The sequence below is a fragment of the Leptosomus discolor genome, chromosome 11 (assembly GCF_034619465.1).
Source record: "Leptosomus discolor isolate bLepDis1 chromosome 11, bLepDis1.hap2, whole genome shotgun sequence".
NCBI classification, from domain to species: Eukaryota; Metazoa; Chordata; class Aves; order Leptosomiformes; family Leptosomidae; genus Leptosomus; species Leptosomus discolor.
Genome location: NC_141401.1, coordinates 13436837 through 13452010, shown reverse-complemented (window position 1 = coordinate 13452010; position 15174 = coordinate 13436837). Strand labels below are relative to the sequence as shown.

General features: G+C 35.9%; 1 protein-coding gene across 7 annotated transcripts in view; it reads right to left on the bottom strand.

The window, feature by feature from the left end:
- Nucleotides 1-1047: 1047 nt before the first annotated feature.
- The window catches only part of DMXL2 (Dmx like 2), a 54956-nt gene continuing 40829 nt past the window's right edge, over nt 1048-15174 (bottom strand). For 4 of the 7 annotated variants that reach the window (XM_086471898.1, XM_086471899.1, XM_086471901.1 and 1 more), the window contains 15 exons: nt 14350-14531; nt 13856-13986; nt 12839-12924; nt 12399-12600; nt 11233-11350; nt 9885-9971; nt 9683-9804; nt 8843-8981; nt 8179-8239; nt 7970-8097; nt 6352-6429; nt 5627-5718; nt 4985-5037; nt 3657-3874; nt 1048-2520 (listed from right to left, as the gene is read on the bottom strand). In XM_086471898.1, the coding sequence (XP_086328024.1) occupies nt 2311-2520; nt 3657-3874; nt 4985-5037; nt 5627-5718; nt 6352-6429; nt 7970-8097; nt 8179-8239; nt 8843-8981; nt 9683-9804; nt 9885-9971; nt 11233-11350; nt 12399-12600; nt 12839-12924; nt 13856-13986; nt 14350-14531 (1907 nt within the window). In that variant the 3' untranslated portion in view covers nt 1048-2310. Of the gene's footprint in view, nt 2521-3656; nt 3875-4984; nt 5038-5626; nt 5719-6351; nt 6430-7969; nt 8098-8178; nt 8240-8842; nt 8982-9682; nt 9805-9884; nt 9972-10366; nt 10430-11232; nt 11351-12398; nt 12601-12838; nt 12925-13855; nt 13987-14349; nt 14532-15174 lie in introns of all 7 variants that reach the window. The other 3 variants (XM_086471896.1, XM_086471897.1, XM_086471900.1) reach the window with 2 other exon arrangements.

Below are 15174 nucleotides of genomic sequence, written 5' to 3'. Positions count from 1 at the left end.
TGTTCTCGTATTTCAGATTTCTAATTTAACATTGAAACATAAATCCCTACTGTTGCTTTGTATCTATATTCAGAATCATGCTCTCGGAAAACCCCTACCTGAACTTCTAAGCTTCATGTGTATATCGGTAAAGTTCATGGAGCTTATCCAAATATTGAGAAGCAAAACTTTAGAAACTGCACCGAGCTCTTTGATACCTAATGTGACATCCAGGCACCACGAAAGGGATTAATGCATTTGGGAATGTCTGTGTGTGCAGAACCGTGTCTAGCACGTGTGCTGGAAAAATGCCTCTGCTGCAGCTAAGCTGCAGTTGTGATACAGTGAAGGCTGGGCCTGGGCTGCACCCTCGCTTCTCAGCACACCTGCTGGTTTCACTAAGGCCAGGATTCAGGCCTTGCATGCTAAGGAGACATGCAGAGTGAAACAAAAAAGCGTAATTAATACTTGGAACTACTCTATACATCAAAACTCACGTACCAACAATAGTACCTGTACCTATAAAGAGTGCAACACTGCACAGTCCAGAGCTACGGCTTTGTGTATGTGGGCTGCTTTGGACCTTTGTGGGGTGTGGTTTGGTTTGGGTTTTTTTTGGTTGGTAGTTCTTTTTGTGGTGGGTTTTTAAAAAATAACACAACAAAAAAAAAAGTTGAATTATGGTACTAATAAAGTAGACTTTTTTGGCTAAAAAAAAAAGCCCAGCAATATACTCAGTTCAAGCCAGTTGGCAGTTTCTAGATAACGTGCCTGTCTTAAATCACGTTACATTTCTGACTGTCATTGTTGAACCATTTGGATCAACCTCTTTTCTCAGTGACAGAACCAGGCTGTGTTTCTTGCAGCTGCCTTTGTTGGAGATAAAGAACTAAATTCTGTTAACCTTATGCTGTTCTAGGACAGCTGAAAATAAATGCAAACAGCTAATCCTTTTCATCTCAGTACAGTCTGAGGTCACGTTACAGCTAGCTCAGGCAGTATCCGGCCAGGCGACCGGCAGTTTAGTTATATTCAAACAGATTTAAGGAAGAGTTCTGGAATGGACTGTTCCATGAAATAAAAGTAATTTATTTAACTTACAAAGGGAAAACTAAATAATGACATTTACTCTTCTTTCTTTTCATACTTCTCATACTTCACAGCCTGCAATTTAAAATCACCTTTGGAGAAAGGTGCTTTTTATTCTAGTATATTTTACAATACAGCACAGACATCAAAATTTTCATTGGAGGAGTAAGACAGTTTGTTAACATTTAAATACGCGGACATCTGTTCCAGTCTCTTAAGAACATGGGTTTTGTTTACAACAGAAAAATACATCTGACAACAGTAGCTAGTTATATTACAAGCAAACAATAGTGAACTCTGCATAGTTTATACAATATACTGTGGTAATAATTTCATTACCAGTTTTATCCACTATTTACTAGCTGGCCATATAAAGCCTGACATTCATCTGAACTGTGGCATTATACGTTCCATTGGTATTCTCTTAACAGCTTCATTTAGTGAAGTATTTTATGGACAAATGAATTTCAAAACTAAAAGCTGACTAGAGTCATGGATGTCTTCACTACAAACATTTAGTGCTTACAATACATTCCTAAAGTAAAGGCAGGTGTCCAGTAGAAAACATAGCTGTCAGAAAGGAAATTAGTGTGCAAATTAAAAAACATCGCATTTAAAAATGTGTTGATGTGCAAGTTACAGTACCAACTGTGTACAATACTAACTGTGAAAAAAATCAGCATAAAATGATACATGTCTCACAGTACGTTCTTGATTGCACATGTTCCACGGCATTTGCATCCATTACACTTTCTTGTGAAAATCAAATACACTGAGTACCCTCAATTAAAACTAAATATTTTACAATGAGTTGCACACATGCTTCAATTAGTGGGAAAAACTGGAATAAAAATAATCAAAATCACATCAGAAATGCTTACTGACTTGTAGAGCCACAGTGCTTCTTAAGTGACTGATAATTCTCAGAATCTTCACAATACACTTATTAAATGCAGCTTGTGGGTTACTGAGCAATAACCTCACCTGTGACTGACTGTACTGGGCTTAATTCTTTGCTTTTACGATACAGTACATGCATTTCCACCCCAGTGATCCTTGTGGGCATACTCAAAATATACCTGTTGTAAAAGTATTTTTTTTCTAATCTTTTTCCCCGTAATACTTAATGATACAGTAACTGATTTGAAAGGAAGCAGAATGTTTCCTTTCCACAGTGCATATCACTGTGTTTTTAGCTACTTAAAGGGACATTATACAAAACCAGGATTAGCTCACTTAACGCTACAGAATGTCAAAAATGCCTGAAGGTACATTGAAAGCATTGGGAAGAACCCTCATTTTCAGCGTGCCATCTGCTCCACAGGAGAAGATACGATTGCCTTGCACAGTTTCAATCTGCGTGACACCAGCACCAATATTTCTGAAAATGGACTGCTTAGCATGTTCATTTTTAAACGAATGAATTAAATTGTAGGCAGTCAGTCTCCACACCTGTATCAAAAGAATGACAAATGACAAAAGGAGATTAAAATTAGGATTTGTACTTTTTTTCCCTAATATTTCAGATTCCTGGCTGTTCTAAACCCTATTCAGCAAAGATAAAAGGGTATTTTTTTGTTGTCCATTAGCAACAATTACAAGTCCCAAGAGTCTGGAGAGGCTCCTGATGAAGGGTAAGGCAAGACAGTGAAAGGCTACCTTAAAGTGGACCAGCTGGTTACTTGGCAGGGTGAAGCTGCCCTGTGTCACCTGAACAGTACTGCCCCTCCCAGCTTCCCCCCCACAAAGCTGCAGAAATGGACAAGTTGCATTTTCCTCCAAGATGACTATTGTCAGCTTTCCAGCAGCTGCTAAGGAATGCTGCAGAGAGTAAGGTGCACAGTTAATACACATGCAGAGTGGTAGTACAGCTGTCCGAGCTGTCTGTGTGGCCTAAGTTGCAGGAGTCCTCATCAAGACCGGGCCACAAAGTGTGCAGAGGCACAGAAAGCACCTATTAAACAGTATGCAGTCCAGCTCAAAGGAAAGAAACTGTATTCTCCTCCTCTTTGCCATGTTTCTTGTATTTCCTTCCTTTAGTATTTCAGGAAATAAGCCCTTTAAAACAGGGACTGTATTTCTGGTTTAGTTTCGTTGTTGTTTGTTTCTTACTACTATGTCATTTCAGTAGCTGTCTGGGGCTTATAGCATCAGGAGAAAAAACAGAACTAGGTGTTACAGAAACTTTACACAATGTTGAAGTTCCTGAGCGTCCCCTGTGTTACAAAGAGAAATATCCAAAGGCAAAACCGTACATTTTTGAGAGAGAAAAATAAAACTAAGATTTCAGAATCATGCACTTTGCTTTATCCACTCAAAATTCAGTCATACAACTTTAGAAAAACTGTTTAGTCTTCTTTAGTGGAGAGCAAAATCTGTTTGCTGTAGAAGGATATTAGTATATTTAAGTTTGCATTACAAACATAAGGCAAGTGTCTTATGTATCAAACGTAGGTTTGGATTTTTTGGGTTTGTTATTGTTTTGTTCCACATTCGCCTGGCCATTTACAGCGTGCTGATCAACATAGGTCAATACGCTACTTCAGCTAAATGCTCGGCTATACAACTCTGCTCCTCCCATACCTTACCTTCATGTTACCTTCTGCGGAGCCTGTAACAAAATAGTCCTCAGAAGGATCCAGTGCAAGGGCCTTAACAGCTGATTCATGTGCTTGGAAGGTGTAAAGGATTTGCCTCTGTCTGATGTCAAAGATGCAGATATATCCCTTCCTGCCTCCAGAAATTAGCAGTTGATGTTTAGGCGCGTACTGAAGTACCGTGGCACCGTGATCATGACAACTGAAGGCTGAAGAAGAAGGATGTCAGAATTTAAGATTTGAAACTGTAAGTAACTTTTGATCTTAAAATGTTTTTCTTCTATAAATTGTTATCTAAATATTTTCTAATTTGATAGATACAACCCTTCATATGGCTAATGTCATATCAGCTGACAGCTTTTTCCTCTCATAAGAGCCATGTAGATCTAATGCACAAGAAAGCATGATATGCAGTTGAATTTATGTTAAAATACAGGCACATACCTGAATTTAAAAAATTGAGAAAATACAAAATTCACCATATTAAGTTCAATTAAATTCCTGAGTTTTAAAAAAAATAGTATAGCTCAACTAAAAAAATTAAAGTAAATACTAATTATCTTATAGATATGTATTATTATATTCTAATTTCATTACCTATTTTTCATAGCTTTGACTCAATTTCTTTAAAATGCTGAGCTTCTGTGCAATCGGCTAGTTTTAAAATATGAATTTCAGAATGCACCTATTGGCTTATTCAAGTACTGCAGATGTTTATGATGGTTGAATTTGCTCTTTTAAAAGCAGAGGATATTATATATGGATTTTTCTTTCATAGTGCAACATGATATAATTTTGCTTTAGTTTGTTATACAAAGATAAAATTATTGAACTTGGTCAAATAGACACAAACATCTTTTTAAGAATCCAGTCCAAGTCCTGAAAGCCGGACAGAAGGAGTTACTTCTACTATTACCTACAGCTGTCTTTTCCTCTGTGCTTCAATAGAGTACTGGATATATTAATTAAGTGCCAGTTTCAGTGAAAGCCTGCATACACATAAGAGTTCAATAATCCAGCCTTAATTAATCAGCTGTTAAATTTCTTTTTAGGACTGTATTCAGGTATTTCAGACTTCATTAATGCTGTTACAAAACCAGCTTTGTGTATGACCTTCCTTCTTCCTACCTTTCTATATAAAGCAGATCAACATCGTCCTGGAGACTACATAGTACCAGTTCTGGTGCATGCATTAGTGTGCAACACATATTTAGACCAGTTCCCCAGTGCAAATTTTTCCCCTTGCCCCAAATGCATATACATGCATTATTTCCTTGGTCAGTACGAGGCAGAGGTTTAATTTTCACTGCAGTACTTACCATGTATAAGACTGTTACCAGATGAAACCAAAGTGTCCCAGAGGCACACATTTCTGAGGGGAGGGGGAGAAAAGTTGTTACGGCCTGTTGCTAAGTGATTCATGGGGTGACATGACTCAGAAAGCATTCATGTTTTATGTCAAAGCCTACTAGAGCATAGAACTGAACAAGGAGCCCTTGACTCTCTGCAGTCATTGGAGAGCATATGCAAAGAGTTAAGAGCTTTAATTCTTGCTATGCTCTATTATGCTTAGTGGAACTATAACTTTCTGCCTTTAAGATGTGTACTAATCCTAGGTCGTACTAAGAAATTATAAAGTTGTTCTTTTCAGAGAAAAAGAACTCTCTTGCATTTGCTGAACATATTTCTCCCCCCAGCAACAGAATCACATCCAACTAGTTGCATTTGGAATATACACCCTGAAACAACTGGTTAACTGTTGACCTCACAAAAACTCATTTGGGAAACAAGCGACTGAAAGAATGATGTTCAAAGAAATCACCTGGCAAGTTTAAGCTGTCACAAAGCTCAGAACACTGAGCCTTAAAATGTCAGCCACACATTAATGCACAAGAGCTAGCAAGTTAATGGAGATGGATAAGCAGCTTTGGTGAAGTTCCTCATTGTTTCTTTAAACACACCTGTTGTCATTGGACTGTCCCGATGTAGCAACTAGACTTGAAGAGGTTATAAATGCAAAGTCGCTTGTGGTTTTACTGTGGCACTGCCAACTCTATTAAAAACAAACAAAAAAATCAACAAATATCTTACCAGTTGTAATCTGCATCAAAAGCTACTATCAGCCTGGTGTCACTGACAGCATAACACAAGCAGTCTTTTAAATAAAGCTTAAAAACTGCCAGGCAGTGCAGTTTGAAACCTCAGAGAATGGAGCAATGGATTAAAAATCCAGTATAAAATAAAAAGATACTAAAATAAGTGAACTATAGCAAATCTGCAATATAGTGTATCACAATAGCCTGATTTTCAAATTAAGCCATGGTCTTCATGTACTGTTAAGAAGCAGTGAAAAGAATTAAGAGGGTATTTTTACTAAGTCTTGGGGTTGTAAAGTCATTACTGTCAGCTCTGATTTTAATTTAATCAAGGGTAATGCTGAAGTAGTATTTGTAATTACACTGCAACTTAGGGTCACTCTACAATTAGTTTTCCAAAGACTTGTCATTGGAACTCTACAGTTGTTTTGATAAAGTATGCCAATTAAAAAGCAGCAAAATCAAAACCATCTCTGAATCTCTTATGCTCTGTCTGAAGTCTCAAAAACTTAACATTCCTCTATAAAAAAAAAAAAAAAAACAAAAAGAAAAGAAAAAGAAAAGAAAAAGAAAAAATTCTGTTTACTTACCAGATAGGGCTTTGGATTTGAGGTGGTTTGGTTTACTTGCCAAATACTTAGAAATCCTTCACCATCAGCAACACCACACTGCAAGGAACGAACTGCATTTATTAGCATAATGTACTGGTTACTGGATGCTGACTTCACGACAGTGAACAGCTGACTTCAGGTAAAAACCCAGCTAAACCGCTAAACCATTACCTGCACATTAAATATCAACAATGATTGTCAGGAACAAAAAAGGAGTTTAGAAGCCAAGTGAGTTCAGTGCTGATTGTTTATTGATTATTTAATGATGCTGTCCTACATACTTAACTCTTTTCTGGAAATGGAGGCTTTTTAAGTGTGGAAGCTTATCTTTCAAACCCTAATGTCAAATGCTAAAGCTTCCAGAGGCATCACTACTCCATGACTATACTTTAAATGCTTAGTAGAGATGTATGACAGTGTACCGTAAAAGCATGATAAGAACAATAACGGAAGCACTGTACTATATCATGAATGGTAAAATGACTGAGTTATAGTATTAATTGTTACACATTTTGGTTAACAAATACATATTCTGTACAGCATGTTCTATACCTATAAGTATTTTACAAAATGTTTTTAGAAATATGTAGAATTACTTTGTATATTTTCTCCTTTTAGTCAGGTTTCATGAGTCCTGCTTGAGTGACCTCCATGTGAAGCAGTAGGGACAACTAGTACATCTTAATTTCTTACTTAAAATTGATTCCCTTGTGATGTTAAGATGGCAATATCTCAAAACATAATCAAAACACTTTTTTTTTTTTTCCTAATTTACATGAGAATTTATGCTACCTGAAAATAGGTATGCTGGGAGATACTTTATATTTCCAGCTGCTTCTAAATGTTGACCTTTGCTGTTTTATAGCTATCTTACAGTTATGCCCAAACTCCTTTCATTCACTTTTTATGGCTTTTAACTATAACGAAGTTAAATAGTTTGTCAGTAAAATGCAGATGAGACCTGCTAAAATAACAGAATAGGCAACATGAAAAACTGAAGAGGTGGGTATTCCTCCCAATTTCTGTCTTTGTCCAGTCTGTTTCCTGCATCTTATATACTTCACAGAGTCATTTCTGGCCAAAGTGTATGCCTCTCTCTCTGCTCTCTGCTGTACTGAGTGTACTTACATTCTTCAACTAACAGGCTGTATTATATATGTCTTCTAGGTAATGTATTCTGCCCAAACTTTACCTGGGCCAGAATGCAAAGCGTGAAGAGCCTCCTGAAGACCTGTGCCTAGATTGCTACAAGTTTGCATCTACAAAATAAGTAAGCTCAATTTTATTTTTTTTTTTTTCCGAAAGTCTAATTTGAAAAGGTCACCACAGGGGAACACAGATTTCAGAACAGGGACAGCAAAGTCTGAAAATGCAGCAAATGGGATATGGGATAGCAGTGTGAAGCTGACAGAAGAGAAGGGAGAATAACGGTCGGTGTTTATTACAAAGCCTCTGTATGCAGACAAAATGAATTATATGATACTGCTTATGGACAGAGTTTTGTGTGTCACCAGTTAAAATTGTTTGAGGTCACAGAACAACCAAAAGTTTCCTTATGAATAAAAAAAAAAGGGAAAATCCTAAATGTTGTACTTACCTTATTGCCCTGGGAATTGAAATACATTCTTGTAACCCTGGCATTCCCAGCCTGCCGGAAGCATACCAATTGCTGTGGCCTTGTCCACTCAAACATTCGAACACTACCGTCTTGTGCTCCTGTAAGATCTAAGATTAAAAGATGTTCATTAATACTACAGTATCTTATAAAAATTACCTACTCCGTACTAGTAAGCGTGATTCACTTACAATACTGATGGACTGGATGTGAAGCCATTCTCTTGATGTTATTCAGATTTCTTTTGATAAGCTTCATATAAAACAAATAAAAATGGAAATAATTTTGAAAAAAAGGCAGAAACACACTCTTCAATTTTGTTTATACTACTTCATAGTGAGTGTCCCCCAGTTAAAAAAAGCCTGTTAAGCTACCATTACTTGCATCTAATTATGTTTACTTGTAGTATAGTAATTGAAGTCTGTTTATGACAGATTTTTAGACATGAAAGTTCAAATAGTATTAATATTATCTTCTGTGATACAAAGAACTTAAGCACATGCTGATGTGTATGCTTTTGATATTAGTCCCAATGCAAGAATTTAAAGTTTGGGATTGTTCTGGGTTTGGTTGGCTTTGTTTGTTTATTTGGTTTGTTTTGTCCCCAGAAACTTCAGGTCCTACCTCAAAGTTCCTATAAGAAAGAGAAAAACCTGACTGTCTCGTTATTTTCCATATGCCACAATATACAAGAAAATGCTTAGTTTGGCCTTCTTTTTGGCCAGGTCTCAGTCACTGCGGGCCTTTTATGTCAACACCGAATTAACGGTATGATGACTGATGCACACTAGGTCTCTTTAATAATACACTAAAAAAAAGTGAGTCTCCTGAGCTGCACGCAACAAGAGTACTTACCACTCCAGCTCCAGTGCTAGTCTGACCACTGCCTAACCATGGCATAGATGAAGATGGTTGTATCTGATTCACTCCAAAAGATGGTGCAGTTGACTGAGTTAGTGTTGTGGTAGAACCACGGAAGTCAACATCATCAGAACTGTAAAAGAGCAGTGTTCTGCTTTAAACAAATGTTTCTTTGCTACCACTGCTGTTTGCTTATCTCATTGACAAGAGCCTAATGACAGTGGGTAGAGGAAGTGATTATAATGAGACTATAAATTAATAATTCCCGCACTTACATTGTACAAATGCTTTCCACGTGCTACAAAAGTATTGATTGGTGTTTAACCACAACAGATTATCCTAATTGTGGTAGATACATGTGGAGAATATAAACTTTATTGAGAAGAACATTGTTGGAATATTCCCGACCTATGTGTCTGTCTGTACATCTGTTCTGTGCAATGGAGTGTGGCACAGATGAGTGCTTGCTGAGGCTGATACATTCACAGTTCTCAGCACAACATTATGGAGGAGACAGTAATTCAGGCTGTTGCATTAAATGCTAAGGTAGCACTTCCTTTGTTAGCTTATGCACCATGGGATTTCACTTCACTGTGCAGTGCAGACATGCCCAAAATACTCAAACCCCTCAAAACCTTAGTTTCTCCATATGTAAAACAAAGACAGTAATTATTATTTTGCCTTCCCCCACTGCTTTGTAAAGGAATCTCAAACCTACTGAAGAAAAGTAATAAACTTTTATTTGTATGATCCACTTGCACTTACACAGGTATTATATATGCAGCCTCAAAGTAAACCAGTACTCTTAATATAACCACAAAGAAACAATCCTACCTTTTAGACTCTCTGTCATATTCTTCCCCAATCCATATAAAAGACTGAGCAGCCAGTAGAGCTGAAATATCAAGTTCTTGAACATCATGGGTAGATGCCAAAACGATTTCATTGCTGTTAGCCTATGCAGCACAAATAGAAGATTTATACTAACTATAATTAAGATCGATTTATTATACTTAGGGTAGTATTTGAGGCTTACCTTATTAACTGCAAATGCCATTATCATATCTGATTCTTTGTGAATGATTTTTGCTTTTCCTCCAGGGTAGCCAAGATCTGCTTCAACCTACAAAACATTTATAAGACATTTCAATTAGCATGAAAATGCAGTCTGTAGTGGTACATTGAGACTGCAAAAATCTATACAAAATTCATGCAAGAAAAGTTCAGTGGCCTCAGCATTGTTTAGGAAGCTAAACTTTAGACTTCTCATACTCTTTGGTGTTCTAGAAGCCAAAAGTTACATTTGAGTGTAAGAAACACAAAGTTGTGTGTGCAACGCTATTTACAAGGTGTTCACGCATCCCAATTATCAGGACATCCGAAGTTAATTCGCTGATTAAAAGCCTGCCACACAGACTACACAGAACATACAGCTTCTGTTAGTCACATTAGAGAAAGAAAAGCCAGTTCCACAGAACTTTTAAGAGTGTGCTCGAGGTTTGGGAGAAGGGATACTACCTTGTTTTTGTGATCTTCTGCTACGCAGTTTTGTTTGACCTGCTCCACACGATCTTCTACAGACTACATAACATCACACAGTCACAAACACAAAACACATGCACAAACAAATATAAAAAAAGAATGAAACATTCCAAACTAGATTTTAAAGGCCACTCTGTCAGTAAATGATGACAAATGTATTTTTAACTTTTTATTAGAGGCACAGAAACTAAGACAGGAATCTAAACAAACTCACTTAAAATGTAATGCGTCCTAGATGAACACAAGATGTATGATAGAGTAAATAAATGGAGGAGTAATACACACACAAACTCCATACTTACAGGAATTCTTAAAGATATTACATAGCATAATTATTTCCCATGGTGCTTATATGTTGGTTTAAATTTTCAGTTAGAACTCATTACAGTTGTAACTGGTACAATTCTTAAAGCCCCATATTATATATTACTATATAATATTACTTTTATATGTATATATTACTCATGCATATATACATATACACAAAGTAATAGCTCATTTAAATTTCTTTTTCAATAGGACACACACAAAAAGATTATATGAATACTCAAATTTTATTTACTTATTACTATTATTGCAAATGTTCTGTTTCTTTATTAGGACAGTATTCCAATACTTAAAGGTAAGGTGAAATATGTCTTGTCTAAAAATATTCGGTTCAGTTAATATTTCAATAAACAACATGACAGTCATGTTGATTTCAAAAAAATCCAAACACTTAAATGAAAGAAAGGAAACTGAAGTGCCAACAAAAAAATGGAAAGAAAAATTAAATACTCAAGAGACTGAGGAACAGTTATAATTGAGCTTTCTTTCAAAAAAAAGTTACATCCTTTGTTTACCTCACTTTGCTTTCGTTTCTTTGTGAATATGTATCTTATGAAAGTCTCCTGAAGAAGTTCTTGCTTCACAAGAAAATGCCAGAGCCTTTTTGCTGGAAGAGCTGAATAATCCTTTGATCTGGAAGAAGAAGTGGGGTGGTGGGAGGGGAGCTTCAATGTAATTGAAGGTGGACCAAAAACAAACCCAGAAACAACTAAAGAAAGACTGAATGACTTCAGGTGAAATTCCAATTTGAAGAAAAAAAACAAACCACCCAACCAAATTTTAAGCTTTAATTTGTTCAAGGCAAATATTTTTTGCCTTTTTTCTTGCATTTTTCTTTAAGTCCACATTACATTACTAACTTCCAAATACTACAGTTTAATCTGCTGATTTGTGTTTATGTCTATATTTGCACTCTACGAGAACTGCTTTTATATTGGAGTTATGCTGGCCCTACAGAATTTCCTTACGTATTTCTTTCGGTATTTAAAAGAATTCACAAATATTTAGCTCATATATGAGCCAAATAAAATTCATTGCCTCAGATTTGAGGACAAATATTTCTAAAGGAGCAGTGCATGTTTGTAAGGATATTTTAATAAAATCCTATAGCAGTATCAACCATGCAAATCCAAAGTCATATATAGTGAGCAAACCTAAAGTTGTGTTTTAGTATATTGAGAAAAGCAAGCTAGTTTTGGGTTGAAAACATGGTTCACTGTCTACATTTAAATACACCTGCAAGCATGACATTGGTCTAAAGAGAGGAGGATTGGCTTTACAAGGACTGTACTACAACTTTTGTTCTCTCCTCCTCCTGACACCTGCATGTGTTACATAACTCTTCTTTTGTTGCTGAGGTAGGGGGGGAGACAGCTGCTACTGGAGGAATAGGTTGAATAGGGTCTTCCCAGCAGCAGCTGCTGGCCTTGATTTGTAATCCTCCACGCTCTGCTCTTTCCTCTTATTTCCTTTTCTTGCTGAAGTTGTGAAAGGTGCAGCAGAATAAGTAAAGGCTGCTGCATAAGAATGAACAGAGGGACGCGGGAAAGTGGTTTCTGTAAAGTGTGGGACAGAACTAAGTTCTAGCCAATCTTCATTTGGCTGTTTAACTTTAGGTGGAAATACTCTTTAGTATTTCTATGATCAAATAATGTGTTTTTGCTAGGGAAAAAATACTTACTTGAATGGTGTGTTTTCAGGTTCAATCATTGCTTTATTGCGGAGAATAGCTGGTCCTGCACCTACACCAAGGTCACTAGGATAAGTATTGATGTAGTTTGGTGGTGGGCCTTCAAACTGGTCCATTCTATCTTGAAGAATCTGTTCCCAGTGTTCCAGATTTTTTATTACAGCAATGCCCAGTGGTGATGTTACAGGCAGATCTAAACAGAAATATTAACACAGTAAGGCTTAGAGGAAAAGAAATCATTTAAGTTACAGTGTGTATAAAAAACCCGGAATAATACAACCATTCAAAAAAAATTCTTGAAAGCAAATGTACTTGTTGGCAATTGTAAAAAATAATGTATTAAATTATTTAAATTTAAAAATGAAAATTAATAAGTCTGATAGAAAGCCACTTATACAGAAAACTAAAATGTAAAGCAGAATTTAACATACCAGTGAATTCCAGACCAGCAATGGGAAAGAAGTTCTTAACATTGTGCAGAACTAATTTTACCATTGTCAGATGCAGAAGAGCCCAGCTGTATAAAAAAAAAATAGATTTAGTTGTGTTAAAACAACATTAACAGAGCTATCTGCAGAATATTTTTCTCCTTCTAACAAGTACACAGATTAGAAAAACGATGTAGATGGTTCACTGAGGCTTACCAGACATATAAAGAAAGCTACTAATATATCAAGTACACAACATGAGGGCACCTCTCTGGAAAAGACGGTAGCTCCTTCTGTCTTTTACAAATCCCAGATTACTATACTCTTCCCCCACATAAAAGAGTGTGCATGGGTGAGCCTCAGAATTAAATTCAAGCCCACTGAAACATCTCCTGAAATTCTCCTTGAAATCACAATGAACACAGACATCACTTGAATTTGTCATTCACAGCAGAAGCTTTCACACCGAAAGTCTCTAAGAGTATCTGAGAGATATTAAAGATACAAATCCTATACAGTATGGCTGTAAGTGCTAATGAGAGACTTGAAGAACACATAAAAAAGCCATCTTTTTTCTCCATTATTATAAAGCTTTATTTCATTTTATCTTGTAACATTTTAAGTGTTCTATTTAATCTGCTCCTCATTCAAAACCTAAAGATCATTCTTGAATCAGTAGTCTAAAACATCATTCTAGAACTGACATTGTAGACCTCAGGTTCTCTGGGTCTTAAAAATGAAGATAGGGGGTTTTCCATTTGTTTCTTCCCCTCCCCGAAAAACACAAACCACCCAGCTTTGACTTCCTAATCCCATTTTTTTAGGCAAGTAAATGGGGAACTGTTGCTGTGGTAAGAATTTGTCACTTCTACATTCCCATTGCCACAGATAAGTCTATCCACAGTACTAAAATTATTTGACTTAAACTGGATGGTACAGAGGACCTGTATTTTCTTTAATTTGGAAGCAAAGGTCAGTACATGACATAATTATTCTAAAACAGTGGCAATTTCTGCTAACCTGTAAGAATTGGCATCTTTGTGTTCCTGGATCTGCACATCAGAGAGGAAAGCATCATCTTCTTCCTCATCACTGTGAATGCTTTCATCTGAATCATATATAACACCACTGTCTGACAGAGGAAGAAATGGCTGCAACAGAAAATAAACGTCTGCTATAAAAGCAATTTTCTGATCTCTTAATATTAAACTCTTAGTTTAGTTATCGCTGTCAGAGTTTCAATGATAATAACATATTATAATGTATAAATAAGTTTCCCTAAAATATAAACAAGTAGCAAGGGGAAATGTGTTAATCTCTTTTATTGGCAAGAGACATGTTTAGAAAGTTAAGTAACAGACTTGTAGGCTCTTCCTCTTTTATTACGAGGATAATATCCTGCAGCTTACTATGAGCAGTGCTCAAAATCTTCACGCCTTTTTTGTTCTTTAAAACTTAACTGAGAAGAAATATGCTTTTATGAACTGTAACTTTTATTTTCCACGTTAAATTACCTTTGCCATAAAATAGTCCCACATGCTGAGTTCTGGAGGGATAAACTTTTCTTTGTAAGAGGGTCTTTCTGCAGGTACAGGTGGCGGTACGGTGCTATCTTTTACTGGTCTTCCTGGCACTAGCATTCTCATATTAAACCGACGGCGATGTTTATCCATTTCTTCTGATGGAAGAGGTGGTGCTAAATTCAGGTAATTTGAAAAGTTGATATTAATACTGCATCTTTAGAAATGGCAGCTGAAGCAACTAAAACCATTGTTATTGGTACTAATTTCTACTGTTTCAGAAATAGAAGCCAGCCTAAATAAAGTAAGTATGTAATGCGTTTAGTGATATAAAAAATTCACTTATGATAAGTTCAATAACTGTAGCATTTATATATTGGATATATCATGAGAAATACATTTTATTATCTGAATTAAGTTCTCAGGAGATACAGCTTTTAAGTAAAAAGCTTTTAGTTGAAAAATTTCTCAAAGATTAAGAAATTTTGTTGTGAAATAAAAGTAATATATAAAGTTTCACTAAACTGTAAACTGCACATGCAGCAGTAGTTATTCAAAATATAAGCCACGGAACTCTTAAGACAGTGAAGAAAATTTGAATAGACAGGCCTTTTGACAACTAAAATCTATGTTAAAGTGTTATGATTTAAAATGTCTTAATAGTTATCAAAATATTAACTTGGAATTTGCTTTTCGAAGTATTATTGGCCATGAAACACTGAAGATCACACTTACTTTATTTCAAAGCAGCTAGATATTTAAAAACTTTTATTTTATTTTATTTTTTTAAAAAAGCCACTACTAACAATCATCTACACT